This window comes from Phyllostomus hastatus, unplaced genomic scaffold (genome assembly GCF_019186645.2).
Source record: "Phyllostomus hastatus isolate PE091 unplaced genomic scaffold, TTU_PhHast_1.1 phas_contig_65, whole genome shotgun sequence".
In the NCBI taxonomy this organism is placed as follows: domain Eukaryota; kingdom Metazoa; phylum Chordata; class Mammalia; order Chiroptera; family Phyllostomidae; genus Phyllostomus; species Phyllostomus hastatus.
In genome coordinates, this window is record NW_025333932.1 from 1,794,302 (window position 1) to 1,817,069 (window position 22,768).

The following is a 22,768-nucleotide window of genomic DNA, read 5'->3' on the forward strand; positions in this document are numbered from 1 at the left end:
CTTTACATAAGAGGTGGCCAGTCTCAGGCTGCAGCATAGCTCCAACTAAGCAGCCATAAACCTAGCACAAGCAGCAACCAGCTTTAGCTGACATCATAGTGCCCACCAAATGGTCCTAAGACCAGCACAAGCAATAGTTGGCTCAGCTCTCTCATGCACCTCCAAGCCCAATACAATCAGCAGCCAACCACAGGTCAATCTATAGCTCCTACTAACTGGCCTCAAACAGCACAAGCTGTGGCTGACCTTGACCCATACCAGAGCCTCTTCCAAGAGGCTCCAGACCCAACATATCCCGTGGATACCCTCAGATTACACCAGAGCCCCACTAAACCATCTCATCAACACACATGATAGAAAGCCTCAGCTGGCACCAGAGTCCCGTAAAGTGACTCCCACTTTGTGGAATCAGCCTTAGAATGACAGCTCCACTGAAGTCACAGATATCCCTCACAGCCAGTCAACCTGAGGGTCAGTGCCACCCACTAATGTCCCAGCAGCAATTGAGGCCCAAATTATATCAGGAGGGTGCATATACCCCCCCCACAGAAACATCTCTGGAGCTTGTGGCTCAAGTGACAGGGAAGACTGCATCACTGGACTCCGCTGGACACTTTCTATTTAAGGCCAGTCTTTCAAGAATGGGAGGTGGAGCAGATATACCTAATACATGGAAACAAACAGAGTCAGCAAAAAGAAGGAGACGAGAAACTTGTCCTAAATTAAAAAACATGAGAGAAGAATAGATGAAATGAGGGAGAACTTCAACAAATACTTGGAAAACACAAAAATGAACCAGAGTTTTAGGCTACAATAACTGAAATGAAAAATACACTACAGAGAATCAACTACAGATTAGATGAAGCAGAGAATCACATCAGTGATTTGGAAGACAAGTTAGCAGAAAACATCCAATCAGAACAGCTAAGAGAAAAAAAAAACATTAAAAAGGAGAGTTTATGGAACCTGTGGGACAATATTAAGGGTCCCAACATTCACATCATAGGTGTCCCAGAAGAAGAAGATAGAAAGAGATTAAAATCCTATCTGAAGGAAAAATGACTGAAAACTTTTCTAACCTCTTGAAGGAAATAGACCTCCAAGTCCAGGAGGCATAGAGAGTCCCAGAAAAGATGAACCCAAAGAGGCCCACAACTAAAATGCCTAAAGTTAAAGATGATAAGATAATACTAAAAGTAGCAAGTGAAAAGCATCAACTTACATACAAGGGATTTCCCATAAGACCATCAGGTGAACAGAAACTTTGCAAGCCCAAAGGTGAATTACACATTCTACTCAGGTGACAAAAGATAAAAACCTATAACCAAGGTTTTTCTACCCAACAACATTATCATTTGGAATTGTAGGAGAGATGTTTTACCAGATAAGTAAAGCTAAACAAATATATTACTACTAAAGTAGCATTACAACAAATGTTGGAGGAACTTCTTTAAGTAGGAAAAAAAAGATCAAAAGTAAAAATAAAATATGGAACAGAAAAAAATCTCACTGACACAGGCAAACACTTAGTAAAAACAGTGACTCAACAAATTATAAAGGTATTAGATTGAAAGTCAAAAGTATGAATTTATGTGCAAATACAATATATTAAGAGATTCACACACACAGGTAAAACATACTGGCAAAAACAAATGTGGGGTGGGTGGTGAGACAGAATTAAGGAAACTGAGGCCTTAAATGACACATTAGAAGAGATGGATTTGATTGACTTCTTTTTTCACCCCAAAGCAGCAGAATGTATGTTTGTTTCAAGGACTCATGACACATTTTCCAGAATAGAACACATGCTAGGCCACAAAACAAGTCTCAATAAATTTAAGAGGATGAAATCATATCAAGCATCTTCTGTGAACACAATGGTATGAAACTAGGAATGAAAGATGAGAAGAAAACTGGAAAACACACACATAGATTCTAAACATCATGCTATTAAGTAATGAATGAATTAACTATGAGGTCAAGGAGGAAATCAAGATGTCTAGAAACAAATGAAAATGAAAACACAGTGACCCAACCTATAGGACACAATCAAAGCAGGTTTAAGAGGGAAATTTATAGCAATACAGGCCACCTCAAGCAAAAAGGAAAATCTCAAATAAACAATCTAACCTTAAACCTAAAGGAACTAGAAAAAGAAGAACAAACAAAGCCCAAAGTACATAGACAGAAGAAATAATAAGTATCAAAGCAGAAATAAATGAGTTTAAAAAATAAATTGAAAAGATCAATGCAAATAAGATCTGGTTCTTTGAAATGATAAAATTGATAAACTTTAGCTAGACTCATCAAGAAAAAAAGGGGACCCCAAATAAATAAAAGCAATAATGAAAGAGGGAAAGTGAGAAACGACACCTGAAATATACATAGTTTTATAAGGAAATTGTGCAAATTTATATGCTAGCAAATTTGACAACCTAAGAGAAATGGATAAATTTTCAGAAATATATAATCTTCCAAGATAAATCAGGAAGAAACAGAACATCTAAACAGATTGATAACTAGTAATTAAAAAGAATCGGTAATCATAACACATCCACTAAATAAAAGTTTTAGACCAGATGGCTTTATAGGTGAATTCTACCAAAGGAGAATTGATGCCTATGTGTTTCCCAAGCCCATTTTATAAGGCCAGCATTACCCTGATACCAAAACTAGGCAGGCACTAAAAAATATTAAAAAGGAAAAATACAAGTCAGTATCCTTAATGAACACAGATGCAAAAATCTTAACAAATTATTAGCAAACCAAAGTCAGCAATACATTAAAAAGATCATGCACCTCAATCAAGTGGCATTTATTTCAAACATGCAAGGTTTAATATATGCAAATTAAGGTGATAACCCACATAAAAAGGAGAAAATACCATGATAATATCAATAGTTGCAGAGAAATAATTTGATAAAACACAGCCATTTATGATAAAAAAAAAAACTCAGAAAAGTGAGGATAAAGGGAATATACCTTAACATAATAAAGCCCACATATGACAAACCCACAGCTAACATCATACTCTATGATGAAAAGCTGAAAGCTTTTTCTTTAAGATCAGGAACAAGAAAAAGATGTTCACTCTCATCACTTTTATTCAACATAGTGTTAGGAGTCCCAACCTCAGCAAACAAGAAAAAGAAATTAAGCAGACCCAATTTGTAAGGAAGAAGTAAAACTTTCATTATCTGCACATGGCATGATACTATATATAAAGAACCCTAAAGGCTTCACCAAGAAAGTATTAAAACTAATTAATGAATTCAGGAAAGTAACAGAATACAAAATTAATATTTAGAAAGAATTGCATTTTTATATACCAATAACAAGGGGAAAATAAGAAAGACCCATTTACAATTTCATCAAAAAGAATAAAATACCTGAGGATAAATTTAACCAAGGAAGTAAATGACCATTACTCAGAAAACTAGGACATTGAAGAAATAAATTGAGGAATTAACATAGTTAAAATTTCTATAACACCAAAGGAATCTACAGACTCAATGTAATCCCAATCAAAATATCACTGCTTTGTACAAAATATCTAGCTTTGTACAAAACTAGAACAAATAATACTAAAATATTTATCCCAAAACATTACTGGAACAATCTTGAGAAAGAAAAACAAAGTTGGAGGTATCACACTACCTGATATCAAACAGTACAAGATTATAGTAATTAAAACAGCATGGTGCTAGCATAAAAACAAACATAAATCAACGGAGCAAAATAGAGAGCCCAGAGATTCACACCTGATCTGTATATTCAATTAAATCTGCACAAAGGAGGCAAAAATGTACAGTTGGGTAAAGATGGTCCCTTCAGTAAATGGCATTGGGAAAATGGGCAGATAAATTAAAAAAAAAAAAAAAGACTACTTTCTTTCTTGCACCATATACAAAACTAAACCAAATGTGTTATAGACTTAAATATAAGAACTGAAACCATAAAATTCCTTAGAAGAAAACACAGTCAATAATCTATTTTATGTTGTTCTTAGCAATATTTTTTTGGGTATGTCTCCCATGGCAAATACAACAAAAGCAAAAATAAATGGGATTACATCAGACTAAAAAACTTTTGCATTGCAAGGGAAACCATCAACAAAACAAAAAGACAGCCTTCTGAATAGCAGAAGATATCAATGATATATCTAATAAGACATTAATATCCAAAATTTATAAAGAATACATACAAATCAACACCAAAAAAAACCCACATTAATTTAAAAATAAGCAGAGGAGTGGAATAGACACTTCTCCAAATAGGCCAATAGACTTAATGAAAAGATGCTGAACATCGTTAATCACCAGAGAAATGCATCTAAAACCACAATAAGATAATCACCTCATACATGTCTGAATGGCTATCATCAATAAATCAACAAAACAGTTGGCAAGGATTGAAGGGAACCTTCCTTCACTGTTAGTCAGATTGTAAATTGGTGCAACCACTGTGGAAAACAGTATGGAGGTTCCTCAAAAATTAAAAACAATTAGCATATGACCCACCAGTCACACTTCAGGTATTTACCCAAGGAAATCCAAAGCACTAATGTGAAAAGATATATGCACCCTGTGTTCATTGCAGCACTATTCACAGTCACCAAGGTATGCAAGCAATCTAAGTGCCCATCAATATAAAAATGGGTAAGGGAGATGTACATTTTTTAATGGAATATTCCCAGGCCATAAAAATGAAACCTTGTCATTTGCAACAACATGGAAGGACCTAGGAGGTATGCTAAGTTAAATAAGTCAGACGAAGACAATCATTGTATGCTTTCACTTACATATGGAATCTAGAAAACAAACGAAAAAAACAAAAATAAATTTATAGATGCAGTGAATAATCTGATCATGGCCTGATGGGAGGACTTGGGGTGATGGACGTAAATGGTGAAAGGGATTAAGAAGTACAGATTGCCAGTTATAAAAATATTTATGAGGATGGAAAATAGAGCAAAGGGAATATAGTTAGTAACATTGTGATAACTCTTGTATGGTGCCAGATGGGTACAAGACACATTGGGGCAATCCCTTCGTAAGGTATAAATGTTTAATCTTTATGTCTTACACTGGGAACTAATATAATACTTTTTGTGAACTATAACTGAAAAGTAAATTTAAAAAATCAAAGTACGGAAAACTCAGCACCAAACAAGAAAGAGACATTACATCTTTAGGAGAAAGTACAAACCTCTGAAATTCCTTTATTCTACTTTGTTCCATTATTTGAATAGTCACACACCAGTTTGCAAAAGAATAAATTGTGGAAATACACTCCCAGTCTGTTGGGAATTAGGCTGCTTTTGGTGAGCTGAGAGAGGGCCATCATTCAGGATCCGAGGTAGTTTTAACCTGGACCTTAAAGGCTAAAAAAAAGGGACAACAATTAAAGAAAATAAATAAATAATGGACATTGCTTTATGTTTTTCTAATATATTTGACAATTATGCATAACCAAGTTTATTAGTGGGAAATTCACATACTTCATGTTTTTCCTGTGTATTTGAGTGATACACTTTTTTAGCATTAAAAGTGAGAAATTTGTGTGGGGATGATATGGGTATTCTTGCATGACTTCCCTAATGGAATTTCACCAGTAGTTGCCACTCAGGTGTTCCACTAGTTTGTGGTACAAATCAGCCTTTTTCTCTTTTTTATTTAATGCCTGCTTTTAAAAATTATTTGTATTTTGATAGTTAACCACTTCTCCTTATCTCACCATGGTCCACGTCACTGTAGTTGGGTTGCCTTGCCTTGTTCCTTCACAGTGTTACCAACATCTATGCAGGACATTGACCACAGGGTGCCAACTTCTATCTCTGTTTAAATTTCTGACAGAGCCATACAATCGGATTGACTTTTGGTACCTTCTCTGTATGACTAGTGGACTGTCTGGCCCACACTTGGCTTACTTTTCTCTTTGGTTGTATTTTACGTGCTCAGGATCTTACTGGAATGGCTTACTCTTTCACAATCAGGGCAGACTCCCTTTTTCATTTAGCCAGCTTTCTGTATTTATTATTTTATGGCTAATGACTCACAGGTATTCTTCCTTTATCATCACAAGTGGAAAATAGTTTTTCCACAAAGCCTCCATCACACCAACAGGTTTTCTGAGATCTCTGTGAATTCTAGGTGATCACAGGGCTATACCGGAGAGCATTTCATTACCTTTCTGAGGCCGTGCAGACAGCCGAGGAAGAGGCCTGTCCTTCCAATGGGGGCCAGCGGCCTGCAGCTGGGGTAGCAGATGCTTACATGACTCTGGTGGATTTCTGTGACCAACAGCTCCGCAAACAGGAAGAGACTGCATCAGGTGAATTACAAAAGAAAAAAATCAGTGTCACATTGTGTTCATGTAGCATTTCAAGAACTTTGTACATATTTTTGGGGTTTTGTTTGCTTGTTTGTTTATTGTAAATGGGAAAAGTCTTGCATTTTTAATAAGGAATGATATCTCCAAGCAACACGTTCTGCTTATCTTCTATCCTGATACAAACTATTTTCTCAAACTATCTTCTGTCTTTCCAGTTACTTAATTTATACTTTCATATTTTGCCTATAGCTTTGGTATTATTGGCTTTATGTGTCTTGCCTCTTGCTCAATAACCAGCTCTTCCCTTTTTGTTCCCACCAAGAAAGCAAACTGCTTCATGCAGAGTGGGTAATCTAATAGAAAAGTTCAGCTTTCAGATAGAAACTTTTACCCGTAGTCCAAATTGCGTCTGCTGTTTGTTGATATAAAATAGTTGTTAGAAAAAAAATGACATACTACAAAGTAGAAGCCAAAAAGTGAAACTATAATTACATGGTAAATTTATAATTTATGTATATGTACCACTGTTTTGTTTTTTTTCCTTTCCTTGTTAGTTACTGAGTCTGTAGAGCTGCAGATGTATCCAGCCCTTGTGGTGGACAAAATGTTGAAAGCTTTAAAATTACATTCCAATGAAGCCAGGCTGAAGTTTCCCAGACTACTGCAGATTATAGAACAGTATCCCGAGGAGACCCTGAGCCTAATGACAAAAGAGGTAATATCTTTCATCTGCAGAACTCAAAGACATGCTCTTATTTACATCCAAACACATTAATGTGTATAATGCATATATTACAGCTTTTTCTAACAGACATGCACTTTTGCTACATTCTAAGAACATATGTAATTTAAAACCATATAAAGAAATGTCCACATTTACCTACTTTTCTTTAGTGGGTGCTGATAATGCTATGTCTGAACAAGGACCCTAAGAAAGAGAGGAGGAGGTGTAGTTGGGACAGAGATGGCAATTTTCTGTAGCTCAGTTCTCTGTCTATAGAGACAAAGCTGTGGTTGGTAATAACTGTTAATGCCCGTGCTCAGTGTATTATTTAGTTCAGGAAGAAAGGAGTACATTTTGGCTGGCATCCTGCCCCCAGTGGCTGTGGCTCCTGCCAGCAGCACGGTGTCCAGAGGGGTTCTAGGGACCCCAATTCACAGTGAGCAGCTGGTGAGTGCGGGCTCGCAGGAGCAGGCTGCCGTTCCTCATAGGTTCTGTTCACCAGCTTGTGTGCCCCACTGCCCTCACCCATGCAGGGCTCCTTCATCCTGCTGCCTTCCTGTCAGTTAGGCCTCGTCTAAAAAGTAAAGGGCCACCTGGAAGGCCCCTTAATGACTTTAATAAGTGTTTAACAGGAAAATAGGGCCAACCTTTGAGTTGATAATTAATAGTTCAAAAAGGGTGACATAATACCCTATTAGCTATGTACAGTAAGTTTTAAACAATGCTGGTCTCTGAGCTGTGGAGACTCAGTGCCTGTCAGGGCTTTACCACTCCTCTGACCCTCCTGTGCATGTGGAATGGGGGTGGGTTTCTCAGTAGGTCTTAAACAGCAGATTAAAGTAAATTCAGAGATGCAGTGTAAATGTATTTTTTCTTAAAGATAAGTAAAGAAATAAGTTATAATTTTATAAGTTATAAGAAATAAGTTATAATTTTAAGTTATAATAAGTATTATTTTTTAAATAATAATACTTATTATTATTATTTTTTAATAAGTATTATTTTTTTAAATAATACTCCATGCATATATAATAAAGATAGCATTTTCAATTTTTGAGAAAATAAACAGGGCATTTAGTCAATGTCTTGACACTGGGGGAGACCCCTGAGATGGGGCAGCTAAGCTTTATCAAATATTCCCTGTGAGATGTGTAGGCTGGTGCATTTTATCTTCACATACCCTGCTCATTCCTCATTTTATGGATGAAGTTAGGAAGCTTGCCTACATTCATTCACTCCTCATGCCAGTATACCAAGTATGTCAGATTTTATCTTAAAATTAACACATGAAGAGGCATTAGAGGAAAACATAAAGAAATTTTGAAAACGGTCTTGGAGTAAAGAGAAACCAGAAGACATGAAGGAAGTAATTTGACACTGATACACAGGGAAAAAAATTCCCAAGTTAAAAAACTAGAAGAAAACTATTTGTACTATATATTGGAGATAGACTTGATGTCTCCACTCTAAGAAATAAATACACCAGCAGAAAGTAGTCAAGAGAAATGCACGCATGATTAATGTAGGTGAGGCAAAGAAACTGGTCAACCATATGCATAATAAGACATGAAAGTTAAAATTAGATATTTTTGCCTTTTCAGATTGACAGTGAATTTTTAAAAATGATTCTAAGGATTTTGGAAAGTATCAATCTAATTTACTTTTTTTGAGTATTGTGTTTTGTTTTTTTTCAAGTGCAGTTTGCAGTCAATAGTATTTTATATTAGTTTCAGGTGTATAGCATAGTGGTTAGACAAACATGCTTTACAAAGTGTTCCCCCTGATATTTCTAGTACCCAGTTGGACCATAGTAAGCAAAACAGCCTGGTACTTGCATAATTTCCTTTTAGATAAGAAAATTTGAAGTCTTTTGGAGAGAGGTCTAGCAATGTTTTTTATAATTAATGTTTACATAGTAATTTTACTTCTAGGAATTTATCCTGTGGGTGTATAGCACAAGTACAAAGATATAAACATATGGATTTCCATTGTAGCATTTATCTGTAATAGCAAAAATTAGAAAATACTCTAAAAAGTCATTTTAGAGCAGTAGCTAAATGAAATGGAATACCATATAGCCATTGAAAGGAATGAGGTAAGTCTAAGAAATATCAGCAACAGTATGCTTAGTCTGATTACATTCTTGTAAAGAAAGGATATGTGTGCACTTGCATAGAAAACATCTGGAGGAATTGAATGGTTCTCAGTGGAATAGGAACTGAGAGGCCAGAGGAAGAGGACACTTTATTTTACAGTTGTCTGTTTTGATACTTCTTATTATAAATATATATATATATATACTTTTTATTTTGACACATTACTTTTATAGCAGAACAATGTTCAGTGTTGTAGTCATTATTCAAAGTTACAGCTCTCTGTGTTTCAGATTTCTTCCATTCCTTGCTGGCAGTTCATTGGCTGGATCAGCCACATGGTGGCCTTACTAGACAAAGAGGAAGCCGTTGCTGTCCAGCGCACTGTGGAAGAGATTGCTGATAACTATCCGCAGGCAATTGTCTACCCATTTATAATAAGCAGTGAAAGCTATTCCTTCAAAGATACTTCCACTGGTCATAAGAATAAGGAGTTTGTGGCAAGGTAATATTGCAGAGAAATTAGGTTGATTTCTACTGTCATTAAATATTACAGTTAATAAAAAGCGCAAACATGAAAGCTTATATTTGTCTTCTAATTAATTAGCGCTTTCACTGAAGAGTAGAAAATCTTAGATATTTGTTGAATGCATTTACTGTGGGTATGTTATTTGTTACAGAATTTCTTTCCTTTTTAAAATACATTTCTCCTTAGAATGTTATTCATGAAACATTCTGTTCTTTTGTTAATAGCAATCTGTTGGTGGAAACAGATTTGATTGAGATGCTTTATGAAATCAGTTCTTGAAATTCTTCTTTAATTGAAAATATCTGGGAGAACCCTCTTCTTAATTAGGATTTAGTAGACTGCCTGAAGTCTCATTCTTTTCACTTCTTTAGTTGATTTATAACTGGAGACATAACTACCAGTGGTGTATCACTTTTGCAAGAATATTTTATAAATGCATGGTATTTTAGTTGACATTCTTTTGTTTTAAAGATTTTATTTATTCATTTTTAGAGAGGGAAGGGAGGGAGATAAAGAGAGAAACATCAATGTGCAGTTGCTGGGGGTCATGGCCTGCAACCCAGGCATGTACCCTGACTGGGAATCGAACCTGCAACACCCACACTCAATCCACTGAGCTATGCCAGCCAAGGCTGACATTCTTTATCAAAGGCTTTATGTTGTTTTTGTTGTTGTGAGCTGATTTGCTGTATTATTGAGTGCTTTGTTTCTAAGAAAACAGCAAAGAGTTGGGCATAGCTTTGTCATGGTTTGTCAGTGGGTTGGCCGTGTTTCCACCATCTGCCACTGCTGGTGTCTGCCCCATGGCCACTCTGCAGAACCAACTGCAATGCAACTAATATTTTTTAAAAACAATGAAAGGAAAAAGGTTTGAAAATGTGTTGAGAAATGCCTTTTCTTTGATAGCATTACTTCAGAACTCCATGTATCAAATTGTATACATCAAAATGTTGACGTTATTTGCAAGAAGATTTACTTGTATCTCATTGAGATTCTAACCTCTTTATAGAATATAGTAGTCCTGCTTCAGTCATGAGAGAGATGTTCCAGGACCCCCCAGTGGGTACCTGAAGCTTCAGATTATACCAAACACTATATATACTTTGTTTTTTCCTATAGATATATACCTGTGATAAAGTTTGATTTATAAATTAGCACAGTAAGAAATATTGATAACAATAATTAATAATAAAACAACAATTATAATAACATACTGTAATAAAAGTTCTGTGATTGCAGTCTCTTGCACAAATATGTTGTTGCACTGTACTCACCTTCCTGGTGATGGTGTGAGATGACACAGTGCCTACCTGATGAGATGAAGTGGGCTGGGTAAACTGGGCAGAGAGATGACTGATGTCCCAGCAGGACAGCGCAAAATTTCGTCACTGTACTAGACTGGCATGCAGTTTAAAACTTATGAATTATTTATTTCTGGATATTTTCCATTTAATATTTCGGACTGCAGTTAGCCCTGGGCAAGTTATACCGTGGAAACTACAGATCAGAGGGACTACTGTACATGCATTGTCCTTCATCCACTATTGGATAGAATTTTTAAATTGCTTTTTCCCTGGACTATAATTGGTTATAGGTATATAAGTAAAGATAATTATAAACTGTAGGCCTTGATCTATGGGAGATGTTTGATTACCTGAACTTGGTAACTTTTTTACAGGATTAAAAATAAGTTGGATCTAGGAGGAGTGATTCAAGATTTTATTAATGCCCTTGAACAGCTCTCTAATCCTGAAATGATCTTTAAGGTAATGTTATATCTTCTAGCACATGAAACATAGAACTTGGGTAAAACTTACAATCTAGCTTGATTTTTCTTTTTCTTTTTTTCCCTTGAAAAGGACTGGACTGATGATATCAAAGTTGAATTAACAAAAAAGTCTGTAAATAAAAGAAACATTGAAAAGATGTATGAAAGAATGTATGCAGCCTTGGGAGACTCGAAGGCTCCGGGCCTTGGGGCTTTTAGGAGGAAGTTTATTCAGGTACGGGTAAATGGCAGTCTGCCTTTCTGATGACAGAATGATTGTGAAGACCCATACTTATGATATTTTCTGGTTTGTTAACTATTCTGGTTTTAAAATGTCTGTTGAATATGTAAACTCTCTTTAGATTTGATGCTTTCTCAGATACTGATGTCATATTTTTAGGACGTATATAGCAAGTGGGATAATAGGTAAAATCTTGGGGATTTTATTACATTGATGTCCTTCATGCACAGATTCCTAGATATGAAGGTTACATGTAGTTTAATATTTTTAATTCTCAGAATGATTTGAATATTGAATCAAGAAAATACGTGTTTTTATATAAAAATATAGGTTATCATAAAAATATATAGGTTAATTATCTGTGAGCACTTATCTCTGTTCAAGGCACTCTCCTGGGTGCTACAGAGGTGCAAAGGGAAGATTGACCCAGATTCTGAATTCAGAGGGACAGTTTGGCGAATATTGTCTTTAAAGAACTGGGACATAAAGACAAATGTGATATGTGAGACCTGTTTTAAAGTTGTTCTAGAGTTGAAAGGAAGAGAATATACCTCAGTTTGGAGTGAATGAGGAAAAGCCTCTTGGAGCAAGTAGAGATGGAAATGAGCTTTGATGTATCTGCATTTGACACCACCATACGTGTGCTTCTTGCTCCCTCTGAATGAATTCATCTTCTGTCCCTCCTCCATCTGGAGAACTCACCCTTTGAAATGGAGCTTATGTACCATTTCTCCTTTAGAGCCTTTCCCTGAACCTCCTTCTCCTAACTGTCCCCAAGAAGAATGAGGTGTCCCTTCCTCTCTGCTGTCTAAAGCATGTATGTACACCTCTCTTAGCATTCATCACATTGGTTTTTCGCTCAATTTTGGTTGAACTACCTTTATTCATTAAACCTCAGGATGTTAGCCTAAAGGAGAAGTCCTAATACTCATGTCACTAGAGTTCTCAAGTTCCACAATCTCTAGTGCAAAGGAAGGTCTTTGCCCCTTCTGTTTTGTTTAATAACTGCTTTATTAAGATGTAATTCAGCCCTGACTGGTGTGGCTCAATGGGTTTGGCATCATCCCACCAACCAAAAGGTCACTGATTCAATTCCCAGTCAGGGCACATGCCTAGGTTGGGGGCCAGGTCCCTAATTGGAGGTAAGCAAGGGACAACCAATTAATGTATCTCTCTCTTCTTTCCCTCCCTCCCCTCCCTTCTCTCTAAAAATAAATAAACAAAACCGGAAAAAAAAGATATAATTCACATACCCTACGGTTTACCTTAAAGTATACAATGCCATAGTTTTTATTATATTCAGAGTTGTGAATCACCACATCAATTTTAGAACATTTTCATCACTCAAAAAAAGAAACCCTGTACCTCTTAGCAGTTACTCCTCCTCATCTCCTGCCAGCCCCCAGCAACCACTGAGCTTCTTTCTGTCTCTATATATTTGCCTGTTCTGGACATTTTCTGTAAATGAAATCATACAATATGTGACCTGGCCTCTTTCTCTCAACATGATGTTTTCAGAGTTCATCCATGTTATAACATGTGTCAGTACATCATTCCTTTTTATTGTTGAATATTATTTTACTATATGAATATGCCACATTTTGTTTATCCTTTCATTAACTGATGGATATTTAGGGTTTTTCCGCTTCCTTAGCTCTTATGAATAGTGCTGCAGTGAACATCAGTGTACAAGTTCTTTGGGGGGAAATCCTAAGGAGTGGAAAGCCGTATTTATGTTTAACTCTTTAATTTATGCCTCCTAAATTAGACTTGTATACAGGGATTTTTGTCTTGTTCATCTTTTCTTTTCACTACCTACAATACTCTGCCTGATGTGAAAGAGGAATCTTGAATTAGATGACTGAATGGTATAGTTTTAATAAACAGAGATAGATTTTGGTGGGTCATTCCTACTTAGGGTAGTTTTAATTACTGGTATGAGTGAATAAGTATATACAGAACTATTGTTGCCTAAATGTGACCAAGAATGTATCCTAAAAGTTAAGATAAAATCATAAACCTTTGTATTTCATTTTATGACATGCATTAGGCTCCACATCATATCAAATCTGTCTCACAATACCGCTGCACATTGGACATGCCAAGGGTCTCAGAACAGGAAATACATATATTGTAAATATACTTAAAACTAATATACTAGCATTAACAAATTTATAGAATTACAGAATACTATATTTAGAAAAGTGTGTGTTTGTTTGTTTTCCTAAACCAGTGGCCTAGTAAACTTCTAGGCATACTTTTTCTGTAAAGACCCAGATTTTCAGCTTTGTAGGCCATATATCAGTTTCTGTTACAGGTATTCACATCTTTCATTATAGTGCAAAAGCAGCCCTATATTGTATGTAAATGAAAATCATAGCTGACAGGATTCCAATAAATTTTTACTTATAAAAACAGGCAGGGGGCTGGATTTGACTGGTAGTTTGCCAAACCTTATTCTAAACAAAGAAGCTCGAGTTGAAAACCAGGTGACTTGCCCAGTGTCAAACAAAGTGGCAGAATGGAAATTAGAACCCAGTCTCCCAACTTAGTAGGTCCCATCCATCATGTGTAAAAAGATTTAATTCAAGCAGTACCTCTTTTCTGAAACCTTCCCTAATCTACCCTCTTCTCCAGGAGATTCTGGCCCCTACCCCAGACTGAGAGGAGGTGTTTCACTGTAGTTTCCCACCTGTCTGTCTCCTTAACCAGTGTGAAAATGTCTACAGTGGTCCTGTTCATTGTTTTGTGCTGAATAATTCTACACAGCCCCCAGAAAAGACTGCATGTTCAACTTTTGAATTCATAGCCACTTCCTTTCCATGCATGCTGGATACCATAAGACTCCATGTGAAAATCTCTTAGTGTGGACCACTTACAGTTCTTCCCAACTGCTGCTGAGTAGGGCTGCCGTCAGCCCTAACTGAGGGAGTATGTCAGAGGCAAAACCTACCTTCCTTGTTTCTACTAGGCATGATACTTATCTTGAGGTTACTGGGAAAATCAATCCAGAATTTTCTACTTTGTACCAAATCAACAAATAATTTGCATCAATTAAAATAATAATCTACCAAAACAAAATTGCCTCAAATTTCACTTTAGAGGATCCTAAGGGCATTAAGTCATTCAGATTTATTTTTGGTACTAGTTATGTTTGGGAAATAGCCGATCTTTCCATGTATTCTAAGAATTGCAGATTGTTTCTATATTTTTAATCCATACATAGATCAAAGAAGAAATTTGTTTTATGTATGTCAATTTTCCTATAATGAATTGTGTTAAAATAGAGAATATATTTCATTTAAACTATATTTAGGTTGTGGGATTAGTTCTAAATTTAGTAAAAACTCTTTTTTACATTTTGATACCAGAATTATAATTTAAATATTTCAGTAGAGTCTAAAATAAAGAAATATTTGATATGTTCCAAGATACTTATAATAATAATTGCTTTTAGAAATATAAATTATCTAATGTTTACACTGGTTTATGATTCAAAATAATGACTTGAAAGACCCTTACTAAGGAAAGTAGCATGCTTATATTTTTCTCTTCTGCTGTGATGAATATTTAGTAACTTCATTTTAATTGAATTACTCCATTTGTTTTATGCTTTGTTTCTAATTACTCCTATTATCATAATGGTGTAGATCAGTAAGTAGATAATGGGCTCAAAGAGGTTAAATGACTTTCTCAAGTTTTTAAAGCCCTTATTAAAATTTATGACTAGAAGTCACTACCAGCCATATTATTTCTAATCTTTTCTATTTTTTCTCTTTTTTATTGTTGTTCTATTGCAGTTATCCCGATTTTCACTGCACTGCTCTCCTCTACCCCCCAGTCAGTCCCCACCCTGTTGTCCATGTCCCCCATGGGTCATTGGTACTCATTCTTTAACTAGACCCCTCCCCTTCTTTGCTCCCTCATCCCCCTCTGCCTCCCCTCTGTTCCCTGTTAGTTTGTTCCTTGTTTCCATGCCTCTGGTTCTATTTTGCTCATTTGTTTGTTTTGTTCATTAGGTTCCTCTAATAGGTGAGATCATATGGTATTTGCCTTTCACCTACTGGCTTATTTCACTTAGTGTAATATTCTCCAGGTCCATCCATGGTTCCTTCTTTCTTTCTGCTATGTAGTATGCGATTGTTTATATATACTCCAGGTTTTTTATCCACTCATTTACTGATAGGCACTTAGTCTTTCTCCAAAATTTGGCTATCGTAAAAAACACTGCTATGAACATAGGAGTGCATAGGTTCTTTTGAAGTGGTGTTTCAGGATTCTTAGAGTATAATCCCAGCAGTGGAATTGCCAGGTCAAAAGGTAGTTCCCATTTTTCTTTTTCTGAGTAAATTCCATACTGTTTTCCATAGTGGCTGCACCAGCCTGCATTCCCACCAACAGCTCACTAGGGTTCTCTTTTTTCCACATCCTTGCCAGCACTTATTTGCTGATTTGTTTATGATGGCCATTCTGACTGGTGTGAGGTGGTATCTCATTGTGGTTTTAATTTACATCTCTCTGATGGCTAGTGAGTGATGTTAAGCAACTTTTCATATGTCTCCAGGCCCTCTGTATGTCCTCCTTGGAAAAGACTCTATTCAGGTCCTTTGCCCATTTTTTAATTGGATTATCTTCCTGATGTGGAGTCGTTATGAGTTCTTTATGTATTTTGGAAATCAGACTTTTGTCCAAGGTATTGTTGGCAAATGTGATTTCCCATATGGTTGGTTTCCTTTCCATTTTGATGATATTTTCTTTAGCCGTGCAGAAGATTTTAAATTTGATATAGCCCCCATTTGTTTATTCTTTTCTTTATTTCTCTTGCCCTAGAGGATGCATCAGTGAAAATATTGCTTTATGGGATATCTGAAATTTTACTGCTTATGTTTTCCTCTAGGACTTTTATGGCGTGGCAGCTTATGTTTAAGTGTTTTATCCATTTTGAGTTTATTCTGGTGTATGTTGTAAGTTGGTGGTCTACTTTCATTTCGTGCATGTACCATTCCAGATCTTCCAGCACCATTTGTTGAAGAGGCTACTTTTACTCCATTTTATGCTTCTGCCCCTTTGTCAAATATTAATTGACTATAGAGACATGGGTTTATTTCTGGGCTCTCTATTCTGTTCCATTGATCTATGTGTCTCTTCTAATGCCAGTACCAGACTATTTTGATTACAGTGACCTTGTAGTATAGTTTGATATCAGGTATTGTGATCCTTCCTCCTTTATTCCTCTTGCTCAAATTGCTGCAGCTATTTGCGGTAATTTTTGGTTCCATATAAGTTTTTGAAATGTTTTTTCTATATCTGTGAAATATGTCATTGGTATTCTAATAGGGATTGAATTGAATCTATAGATTGCTTTGGGTAGTGTGGACATTTTGATGATGTTAATTCTTCCAATCCATGAGCACGATACATGCTTCCATTTGTTTGTGTCTTCCTTGATTTCTTTCTTCAGTATTCTGTAATTTTCTGAGTATAGGTCTTTTACCTAATTGGTTAAATTTATTCCTATGTTTATTTTTCTTGTTGCTATAGTAAATGGGATTTCTTTTCCTAGTTTCTGTTTCTGTTATTGCATTTTTGGTGTACAAAAATGCCTTTTACTTCTGAATATTGACTTTGTATCCTGGTATTTTGCCAAATTCATTTATTACGTAGAATTTTTTTGTGTGTTTTTTGGTGGAATCTATAGAGTTTTTTCTGTACACCTTTATGTCATCTGCAAATAATGACAGTTTTACTTCCTCCTTTCCAATTTGGATGCCTTTTATTTCTTTTTCTTGTGTGATCACTATGGCCAGAAGTTGCAGTACTATTTTGAATAAAAGTAGTGAAAGCAGACACCCTTGTCATGTTCCTGATCTTAGGGGAAAGCTTTTTTTTTTTTGCCCATTGAGTGAATGTTGGCTGTAGGTTTCTCGTATATGGCCTTTATATATATGTTTAGGTATGCTCCCTCTACTCCCACTGTGCTGAGCCTTTTATCATAAATGGATTCTGTCCTTTATCAAATGCATTTTCAGCATCTATTGATATGATCATGTGATTTTTGTCTTTGATTTTCTCTATGTGGTATATTACATTTATTGATTTGCAAATATTATACCATCCTTGCATCCCTGGGATGAATCCCACTTGATCATAGTGTATGATCTTTTCATGTATTGCTGGATCTGATTTGCCAATATTTGGTTGAGGATTTTAGCATCTATGTTCATCAGCAACATTGGCCTGTAGTTTTCTTTCTTTACTGTGTCTTTACTTGGTTTTGGAATGAGGGTAACACTGGCCTCATAGAAAGAGTTTGGGAGTCTTCCCTCTTCTTGAATTTCTTGGAATAGTTTGAGAAAGACAAGGAATTAGCTCTTCCCTAAATGTTTGGTAAAATTTGCCTGTGAAGCTGTCTGGTCCAGGGCTTTTGTATGCCAGGAGTTTTTTAATTATTGCTTCAATTTCACAAATTGTTATCAGTCTATTCAGGCTTTCTGCTGCTTCTTGATTCAGTTTTGGAAGATTATATGTTTCTAGAAATTTTTCCATTTCACCCAGGTTGTCAAATTTATTGGCATATAGTTCGTAGTAATTTCTGAAAATCCCCTCTATTTCTGTGGTGTCTATTGTAATTTCTCCTCTTTTGTTTCTGATTTTATTTACTTGGGTCCTTTTTTTTTCTTGATGAGTCTGGTTAGAGGCTTGTTGATTTTGTTTATCTTTTCAAAGAACTAGTTCCTGTATTTTTGATCCTTTGAATTGTTCTTTAAGTCTCTATGTCATTTAATTCTGTTTCTCTTTCAAAGGAACACAAACAAAGACAGGCTTCAGGTGTTTTTGAGTGTTGAAACATTCGAGGAAAGCAAAACTATAAATCGTGAAAACATAGAAAAAAAACCTATATAATTAATTGGGTACTTATATATTATAAACATTCGTAAGCCTAGAACCTTTTCCAAAGTTCAAATTTACTATAAATGTTAATATTTAATTAAGCTATTAATTTTAGGCTTTTGGAAAAGAATTTGATAAACACTTTGGGAAAGGAGGTTCTAAGCTATCTGGAATGAAGCTTTGTGACTTTGAAGACATTACCAACTTACTACTTTCAAAAATGGGCAAAGACTCAAAGCCACCTGGGAACCTGAAAGAATGCTCCCCCTGGATGAGTGACTTCAGAGTAGAATTCTTGAGAAATGAGCTGGAGATTCCTGGTGAGTTAACCTTTTAGAAGTGACAAACTACTTGAAGGAGAATAGTACTGTAGCAAGAATCTTTGATTTCTAAAATAATATCAGGATCCTGACAGTAATTTTTGTAATTTTAAAACTTTCCTACATTTTTCATCATTAGGAAAATTAATAATTACTGTCATTCAGTACACTTTACCCAGTGTCCAATTAGATCATAGTTTTCTTATATTCTTGATTAAGATGTCTGTCTATTCAGATTTTTATCTAATAATAATGGTAACTGGTAATTTCTTGTAAACACACCATGCTTTCTTCCTGAATAACCTTTTCTCAGAAATATAATATAGGTATCAATGCAAGTCATTTCTTGGGATGTACATGTTGGTCCCATATGAAGTGATGAGATAATGATCAATAACTTACCTCCAGGAAAAAGAATTGTGACATTGAGAATAAAGACAAGTTGGTCAGATGAAGCTGACATGATTTTTCAAAGCCAATCTTTGTACATTCCATGTTCTTCACCCTAGAATTCACAAGACCAAAAAAAATATGTTTTAATATGGTTATTCATTCCAGTGGATATCAAAAAACATTTGGAGAGGTACTTTTCGTTGTTATTATCAACAGCTGTGCACTGCATACAGGAAGTTTCAAGGAAAGTATTTGAAACATAAGCCTCCTCATATGCAACTTGATTCTCCTTAAAATAATACAGTGTTCTAGCTCAGTGCATTACTTTTCCTGTTTGGAATTCTATCATTAGTCAAATTGAGGAGAAGTAATTACATTGTTTTGTTTTGTTTTTTAATTTATTTGTTTTTAAGAGAGAGAGGAAGGGAAGGAGAAAGAGAAGGAGAGAAACATCAGTGTGTTGTTGCCCCTCATGCTCCCCCAACTGGGGACCTGACCTGCAACCCAGGCATGTACTCTGACTGGGAACCAAACTGGCAACCATTTGGTTCACAGGCCCACGCTCAATCCACTGAGCTATACCAGCCAGGGCTAATTTTATTTTTTTAAGGCCATTTTTTTTAAATGTAAACTTTTAGTAAAAAATTTTATTATGTTTGATAAGCTTTTTAAAATTAGATCAACAGATACATTTTAAAATACAGGGCTCGTTTTGTAATAGCTGTATCTAAATAAGGCTTTTTTGTTTTGTTTTAGGTCAGTATGATGGCAAAGGAAAACCAGTGCCAGAATACCACGTACGAGTTGCTGGGTTTGATGAGCGGGTAGGTGTGGGTGATCATGACCCCATTCATCACAGTCAGGACTGTTAGTGTGTGGCACTCAGTTCTTCAGATAGGAGAGTATTTGTCATGACTAAAGAAAGACATTTAGCTCCCTTTGTTGGTCTCAAATATATGTAGTTTTCTGGTCCACTTATTTACTGAATTTCTTAATATTTTCAATGTTTTAATATCAATCATATTTAAAGACATATACACTTTAAGAGTAAACTGTATGTGTATACACTATCAAATATATGTAAAATTAAGTAATTATAGAAAGTTGTATATGGCTTGTTGCTAAGGACATCCACATTTACAAGCAATTATTTTAACCAGGAATATGAAATTCTGTGGGCACAATAGTACGGTGGAAACAGTTATCAGAAATATTTCACTGGCCTCAAGTTCTCTTTTTTTTTCTCTGTATCACCTGACTCTGTCTTCAAAGAGAGATCTCTCTTTGAGTAATGTGCGCCTCCTTACTTTTCCCTTTGGATGATGATTTGATGGATTAGTGTCTCAGTTTTTCAGATTACACCTAAAAATATTGTCTTAATTTTTACAGGTAAAAACAATGACTTCTATCAGAAAACCAAAACGCATCATCATCCGAGGCCATGATGAGCGAGAGTACCCTTTCCTTGTGAAGGGTGGGGAAGACCTGCGGCAGGACCAACGCATTGAGCAGCTTTTCGAGGTTATGAATGTCATTCTGTCCCAAGATGCTGCTTGTAGTCAGAGAAACATGCAGTTAAAGACATACCACGTCATTCCCATGACCTCCAGGTATGACCACATGGGTATTATCATTCTAGAGAAGATTTATTTATATGAATGGAAGTTTCAGCACTGGGCCAAATCCTTGTTTAATTTTGCTGAGATGGGGCAGGAGGTCACTTACAATTCAGTGTTTTAAATTTCTCAGAGAGCTAACCAGAACTAATAAACACTTCTAAATCTATGATTTTATTTTATTTATTTATTTATTTATTTATTTATTGTTTTTGTATTAATGTTCAAGTACAGCTGTCTCCATTTTCCTACCACCACTTTCCCCCACCCCACCCACCTCCATCTCCCACCTCCCACCCTAAACCTATGCTTTTCATCTTAATGTGGAGAAGGTAAGTGAAGAATTGACATGAAAAAATCTATTTTTCTTTGATTCTACTGAAGAAAGGACAGTTTGGGTTTGTATTCATAAACCTCTTATTCTCCTTTTCAGGTTAGGATTGATTGAATGGATTGAAAATACTTTTACCTTAAAGGACCTTCTTTTGAGTAACATGTCAGAAGAGGAGAAAACAGCTTATACAAGGTAATATGGAGTCTAAATATTTTCTCCAGCTCTGCTCTGATTTACCCCAGCAAGCCTGCTGCTACCCAGACACAATATTCTCAGTAGAGTTGTTTCAAATTCAGTTTCCTCCACCTTGTGTTTCCAGTAACATTTTAGGGCCCCTTTTAATTGGTACTCTCAGCCACACCTAGCCCAGTCTTTAATCTGCCTTTGTCTGGATAAATAAGACACAGAATAGAGAAGTCTAAACAGTAGTTGCATACATTTTGCCACAATAAAAACAAAAGTACTAACTTTGAAAAAAAGGGAAAATTTTGAAGAAGATAAATAATAAGAATAGCAGCTAACATTTCATTAAACATTTTCTATGTGCTAGACACTATTCTCAGTTCTTAAGATAAATGAAGTCATTTATTTTTTACAAAAACCTACGAGGTATTATTATTACCTCTGTACAGATGAGGATGCTGATGCCCAAAGAGCTTAAGTAATTTGTGCTCAATCAGCCAGCATGTAAGTGGTATAGCTAATCAGAAGGTTTTTTATTTGTTGTTTGTTTCTATAAAGAAAAATAAGGACAGCTTTGAAATGGATTTTGAAAGAGCAGTTGACCAGCTTTGATGATGAGGTATAGAGTAAAGGTAGAAGAAGTGACAAACAGTGTCAAGGCCTATTTTTTCTTCATTGTGCTCTCATTCTTTCCTGAAAGTATTTCCATAGGAGCAATATGCTCATTGGTCAGGAACGATTTCTATAAAATTAATCATTTTGATCAAATTCTTATTTGTGGGTTATAGTTGCTACATAAGACAGTATTTACCACCTTTTTATTTCAGTCATTTGAGTCCTTTGTCTGGAATCGTTTCTGCCTTCCCTGGGAGACAGGAAAACTGATGAACATTACTTCCTGGAGTCAGAAATTCCAAAGCTCACTCAGGTGCTAACTCAGTGGTCCTGACTCACAAGCAGAATCTTAGACAAGCAACTCACCTCTTACTTATTCCAATGCCCCAGTTAGTAAGATGGGATACTAATGTAAAATGAATAAGATAAATATAGGTGTCAACAGAGTTTAAAGTGCTTTTCAGATACAGAAATGTATACATTACTTCCCACTACACCTTTTTAAAGCAAGGCACCTCCAACCCTCATTACTAAAAATCATTGCTATTTTTTTTTTACATAATGCAGTTTTTCAAACTAACAATTTTCATCCCAGTTGGAACTAGGAGAGAATTTAGCTCAAAATTGAGTGTCTATTAATGAAATTATATTCAACTTACGTGATTGAACTGTTAAGTAATATGTTGCAAAATTGTTCTTTCTCTGGTTTTTGTTTTGTTTGTTTTGTG

General features: G+C 35.6%; 1 protein-coding gene across 2 annotated transcripts in view; it reads left to right on the forward strand.

The window, feature by feature from the left end:
- Positions 1-22,768, forward strand: part of PRKDC (protein kinase, DNA-activated, catalytic subunit) — a 199,660-nt gene that overhangs the window by 171,427 nt on the left and 5,465 nt on the right. For both annotated transcript variants that reach the window (XM_045849401.1, XM_045849402.1), the window contains 9 exons: positions 6,153-6,333; positions 6,888-7,048; positions 9,444-9,655; positions 11,358-11,445; positions 11,539-11,682; positions 18,695-18,899; positions 20,049-20,116; positions 20,682-20,902; positions 21,342-21,434. In XM_045849401.1, coding sequence (XP_045705357.1) covers positions 6,153-6,333; positions 6,888-7,048; positions 9,444-9,655; positions 11,358-11,445; positions 11,539-11,682; positions 18,695-18,899; positions 20,049-20,116; positions 20,682-20,902; positions 21,342-21,434 — 1,373 coding nt within the window. The remainder of the gene's footprint in view (positions 1-6,152; positions 6,334-6,887; positions 7,049-9,443; positions 9,656-11,357; positions 11,446-11,538; positions 11,683-18,694; positions 18,900-20,048; positions 20,117-20,681; positions 20,903-21,341; positions 21,435-22,768) is intronic.